Source organism: Etheostoma spectabile, chromosome 3 (assembly GCF_008692095.1).
Source record: "Etheostoma spectabile isolate EspeVRDwgs_2016 chromosome 3, UIUC_Espe_1.0, whole genome shotgun sequence".
Classification (NCBI taxonomy): Eukaryota; Metazoa; Chordata; class Actinopteri; order Perciformes; family Percidae; genus Etheostoma; species Etheostoma spectabile.
Genome location: NC_045735.1, coordinates 33,892,029 through 33,897,738, shown reverse-complemented (window position 1 = coordinate 33,897,738; position 5,710 = coordinate 33,892,029). Strand labels below are relative to the sequence as shown.

The 5,710-nt window shown below is 39.8% G+C and overlaps 1 protein-coding gene across 1 annotated transcript; it reads right to left on the bottom strand.

Moving 5' to 3' along the window:
* Positions 1-1,897: 1,897 nt before the first annotated feature.
* LOC116687080 (uncharacterized) lies at positions 1,898-5,195 on the bottom strand. Its single transcript, XM_032512183.1, has 10 exons — positions 4,940-5,195; positions 4,692-4,816; positions 4,269-4,584; positions 4,100-4,179; positions 3,788-3,840; positions 2,957-2,993; positions 2,808-2,875; positions 2,606-2,695; positions 2,190-2,503; positions 1,898-2,022 (listed from the first exon to the last, which is right to left on the bottom strand). The coding sequence occupies exons 1-9, from the start codon at positions 5,106-5,108 to the stop codon at positions 2,281-2,283; spliced, it is 1,161 nt and encodes a 386-aa protein (XP_032368074.1). The 5' UTR covers positions 5,109-5,195; the 3' UTR covers positions 1,898-2,022; positions 2,190-2,280.
* Between the last annotated feature and the right edge of the window lie 515 nt (positions 5,196-5,710).

Here is a 5,710-nt window from a genome sequence, read left to right as displayed (position 1 = left end):
TTTTCTCTTTTTCAGGCTACTCTAAAAAGGAATACTGACGTTATTCCAGCTTCATTCCAAGTCTGGGGGAGACATCACCTATCCACTGTGTCTCTCAGGTAATTTCAGAGCATTCTTATGTACAGTTTTAAAATAAAAGGTTGTATCTAGTGTGTCTCTAAGGTAATTTCAGAGCATTCTGATGTACGGTTTTAAAATTAAGGGCTTAAAAGTAGAGCTATATTGAATTGTTTTCAGGCTTTTAAAGCTGTATTTAACCCTTGTGTTGTCCTTCGGGTCCCCGGGACCCACGGCATTGTCCTACGGGTCCCTGGGACCCGTGGCATTGTCCTTTGGGTCCCTGGGACCCTTGACGGTGTCCTTTTGGGTCACAAGGACCCTTGACTTTGTCCTTTGGGTCCCTGGGAACCATGGCATTGTCCTTGGGTTCCCTGGGACCCTTGACGTTGTCCTTCGGGTCCCAGGGACCCGAAGACCCTTGACGTTGTCCTTCGGGTCCTAGGGACCCTTGACGTTGTCCTTCGGGTCCTAGGGACCCTTGACGTTGTCCTTCGGCTCCCTGGGACCCGTGGCGTTGTCCTTCGGCTCCCTGGGACCCGTGGCATTGTCCTTCGGGTCCCTGGGACCCATGGCATTGTCCTTCGGCTCCCTGGGACTACGGTGGCCGGGAAGTGCAAAACAACATTACAAAGTCTGAAACACTTTTACAAAGATCGAGACAAATTTACGTTTAAAAAACAAATTAACAAAACGCAAAACACTTTTACAAAGAACAAAACAAATTTACATTTTAAAAAACAAATTAACAAGACTCAAAACACTTTTACAAGTCCCGAAACAAATTTACAAACGACAGATTCTTCACGGAAAGGGAATGTACCACACACCGGAAGTGACACGGTGGTGTTGGTGAGCGCGGGCAATTCGCGTTGTAGTTGTGGAGTAAATGGCGTAAATGAAGTTTATGGTGACCGAACATGGACTGCGACCGAGGGATATTTTGCCCGTTTTGTGGCAAACACATGAACACATTAACGCGGTTTTGCTTCACGTGTGGCCGGTGTTTGGAGTTTCTGAAAGACGCGGACCAGACGGAAACACCGGACATACTGCATCATTGCGTTCAGTATTTCAACGAGGGCCATTCCTACGCTGTAATTGTGGACATGATGTCAAGCCTACACGGTGTAAACATCAGCTTGAGGACTCTTAAAAGTAAACTGAACGAAGCCGGGTTGTACCGCCGAAAGGATTATTCCTCTCCAAACACCGTGAGTAACGCCATCAGATTGGAACTTCGTGGACCTGGACAACTATTTGGCTACCGCACGATGTGGCAGGTACTTAAACAAAAGTACAATCTTCGAGTGAAGAGAGATGATGTGATGAATTTGCTCCGGGAGCTTAATCCTCGAGGGTGTGAGAGCAGAACACGCAGAAGGTTTACAAGAAGAACCTACCACTCAATGGGACCTAACTATATGTGGCACGCAGATGGTTATGATAAACTTAAGCCATTCGGTTTGGCCATTTCGGGATGCATAGATGGATTTTCACGTAAAGTACTGTGGCTTGAATGTGGACCAACAAATAATAACCCAACGGTGATTGCTCACTATTTCATGTCATGTGTGCAAAACCCCAGTCAATAACTGTATGCACTATATCTCCTAGCCTATTTTTAATGACATACATAGCATGGTGTAATTTTACAGCATCAAAGACTAATAAATTAATGAAACAAATTCTGCACGTGATATAGGAATTAAACATTGTCTCAAAACACTTCAGGAACTATGTAAAACTCTGCCCTACCATACTGTAGCCCTTATACTATTCTCACCTCTTGCAAAGCTTTCCCTATGTCTTCATCAGTTATTAAATTAAATGGTGCTTTGAATGAAGGCTGGCCTGAAAGATAATGTACAAGATCTTCTGACAGGAAATGGGGTCCTGGACCTCCATGCACAACTGACACAGCAATCATCTTTCCTGCCAGGTAGTACTCATCCTCCCTAACAGCTGTGAATGAAGTCATAATGCAAAATTATAACAAAATGCATTATATACTGTAATATACAAGCATATGTCATGTGATATATATGGTCAATGATCATTAACCAACCATTAGTAGTATGGGTTAGATGTGTACTATAGGCTTATAGTACACATCTAACCCATATGCATACCATTTGCATTGTAGACCAAGAACCGATGTCCTTCTGGTCCATCAAAAATGGGCCGGTCTTTTAGGTGTTTCATTAGTAGAGTTAAAAACTCTCATCTTGGACCACCCGTGTCAATTCCCTCTTCCAAAACACCAGTATCATCAGTGAATTTGACCAGCATGTCACAGGTTTCAGAATATGTTGTACGCTTGAAACCTCTGACTGCCCCATCCCAAACATTAGCCCTTGAGATGTTGAACCGACTGACTTTTTTATGATCAATAGGTAGCGACAGGTTTGCCACGATGTCAGGTAATGAAATGTCCGTCTCCTCCCTGTAATGACAAAAAGTGACTTCATTTGTGAATATTCCAGATATACCAGAACTATTGCACTGTAAAATAATGGAGTGCTATAGTCAAAAGCTGTCATATTACATTGCTGTGTGTTGGATATTCTTCACATTGACAGCAACAGGCTCTTCATCCTCTGGCTCAACATTGGGTGAAAACAGGTCTGTGTATTTACTGTTGGAAATGACCATTTCCATGTTAAAACATCTTACAAACAAAAATGCCTTCCCCATGTAATCAGTAAATATAAATTATGTCAGTCATTATTTTATTTTTTTTTACTTACCTGTAGCAAGAATTTTTTTCTGGATTTGTTTCAGGTTGATCCAGATCCTCAGCATCAGATATTACTATCTGAAAAACAGATTAAAATGTCTGAAACAACAACAACATTGGAAGCAAGAAATGTCATGCAGCCACAGTCTCCCTTATTACCTGTCCTGGCTGAATTGTTGAATGTCCTGGTGCTTGTCTGAAACATGATAAAAACACAAAATGATTAGCTCCATGATAAAGACTATAATGTAGTTTTGAGTAACACATAGTAGTAGGTGGGTCTTTTCTAGTGGCCAGGGTGCTTTGGGCTAGAGTGGGTGTTGTGGACATCTTAAAACCAGCAAGTGTCCTTCCAGCGTACAATAGTCAAATCATGTAAACATTATGTATGCAGCCCAAATTCCTATTGGTTGATTATCACTAGATAAAAAACATTGTCTCTCATTACATCTATTTGACTCCCTGACAAAGTTCAGAAAAAAAGTTTGTTTAATTGGTTCAGGTTGACTGCGCCAATTCAATAAAGGTCTATGTGAGACCCACAATGATGTGGGACATATGGATGGACTGGATCATTCTCATATTTTTTAATAGTTTGGTTAATTTGTGCCATTTGTGTTTATAAACCTGAAAGAGAAACTGTATTTCTGTAGGTTTATTCTGTTAAGTAAAGCTCAGACAGGCAGCTGTGTGTCCTTTAGGTAGGGAGCAAGTTACAGAAACAGTCAATAGCATGTAGCAACGTTGAGCTCATGTGCAGGGTTTCTGTATTTCCAGGTGAGCAAAAGTGGAAAATACATCTCCAAAAATAGCAATATAAATGTTTAATGTGTATGTGAATGAGTAGTGAAATATCTGCTAAATAGCACTCTACCCGGTTGAAAGCACTGTAACCCAATAAAATTAATTATTATTTCCAGTCAAGAACTAAAATAATTTCAACCCATGCAAGCCAGAAAGTTTCTTTGTGTCCAAGCGTGCAACACCTACCTTTCATCTTCTAGTTTGTGTTTAGGAGTACTTCGATTTTTTGGTTCAAAAACCTGAGAGGAAATTGATAAAATTATCAATAGCTTCTATTGTTGTTCCATTACCACATACAGCATAAATCAATGCTGAATAGTTGTATGTGTTACTGTATAATAGTACCGCAAAATAATCAAAACAAGCCACTTTTACCACTAAAATATTGACCAGGACATATTTTATGCTTAAAATCCAATGTACATCTAATAAAGTAATAGAATACAAATATTTACATAAATACATACATATTTTAAAAAAGAGAAGTAACTAATGTACCAAAGTGTCAGCTTGATTGAATTCGGCTCTGCTCCTTGTTGTGATGACAATTTCAGAATCAGAGTCTGAGGTATCATCCACTGAAAATAATAAATCAAACAACCATTATCTATTCTCCAGCAGAGTATCTAAACATGTAAAAAAATATGAAATCATGAGATCCACTAACCTCCTTTATAGTGTTTTTCTAGGCAAATGAAAAAAGTGATCCTGGAATATGCCTTTCCTATTTCCTTTTTATATTCTGCCAATTTGAATGGCCTTTCTGACCCGGGCACATGGACCACCTCTGAGCAGTCTGGATACAAAAGGACATAAGGTCCTTCGTGCATGTCCTTGTTAAATGTTCTCATTTTCTGCACAGCTTGTTTCAGTAGATCAGGTGCTGCTACTTCTGGGTCTGTAAATTCCGGGAGCGTTTTCCCTCTTAGAGGTTTTAAATCAGTTCCATCAGTTCCATGTGGCACCATCAATCCTACGTTTATCTAGTAAAATAAATATATAAATAATTTATACGTAGGTAAAATAAATATACACATACACACAAATACATATAGAGCTTTGCAAAATTGTATAGGACGGTCAAACTTACCTGGACGTTTTTTCTTTCTTTAGGCCTATTTCTTCGTTTTGGTCCGTAGTTAAAAGCCTGTCGTTCTTTAGACTTGGAGCTTCTGTACTCCATGAACTGTTTGTATGATGGGCATGGATGTTCGGCTGAAATGGACAGAGTTCCGTTTCAAAATAGAAAGTCAGCAGCCGCTCAAGAAAATCATAGCATTACTGACTTTTATTCACATGGCCCCAGATAGATAGCATTTTTTGTTTTGCTACACTTACTTTGATTAACACTGTCCGGCTGGCGAGACGACGCCTGTGTTTCAAGTGTTTCCGTCTGGTCCGCGTCTTTCAGAAACTCCAAACACCGGCCACACGTAAAGCAAAACCGCGTTAATGTGTTCATGTGTTTGCCACAAAACGGGCAAAATATCCCTCGGTCGCAGTCCATGTTCGGTCACCATAAACTTCATTTACGCCATTTACTCCACAACTACAACGCGAATTGCCCGCGCTCACCAACAACACCGTGTCACTTCCGTATTACTTCGTGTCACTTCCGGTGTGTGGTACATTCCCTTTCCGTGAAGAATCTGTCGTTTGTAAATTTGTTTCGGGACTTGTAAAAGTGTTTTGAGTCTTGTTAATTTGTTTTTTTTAAATGTAAATTTGTTTTGTTCTTTGTAAAAGTGTTTTGCATTTTGTTAATTTGTTTTTTAAATGTAAATTTGTCTCGATCTTTGTAAAAGTGTTTCAGACTTTGTAATGTTGTTTTGCACTTCCCGGCCACCGTATGGGACCCTTGATGTTGTACTGGCAATATTTATTATGCCCACTCATTCATCCAGATAAGACTAGTGCATATATTGCACCGTGGGTCGGAGAGAAAAGTATTTTCAAATGTTCTGTATGTCTGGCACATATTGTAGATTTGACAAATAAATTTGACTCGACTTGAAGTGGCAGCAGTTCAATCCAGTGTGTGTTCAACAAAGTCAAATAATCATTCCAGATATACGTGTAATTTGTCGTAACTATGCCTAGAAAAAAATG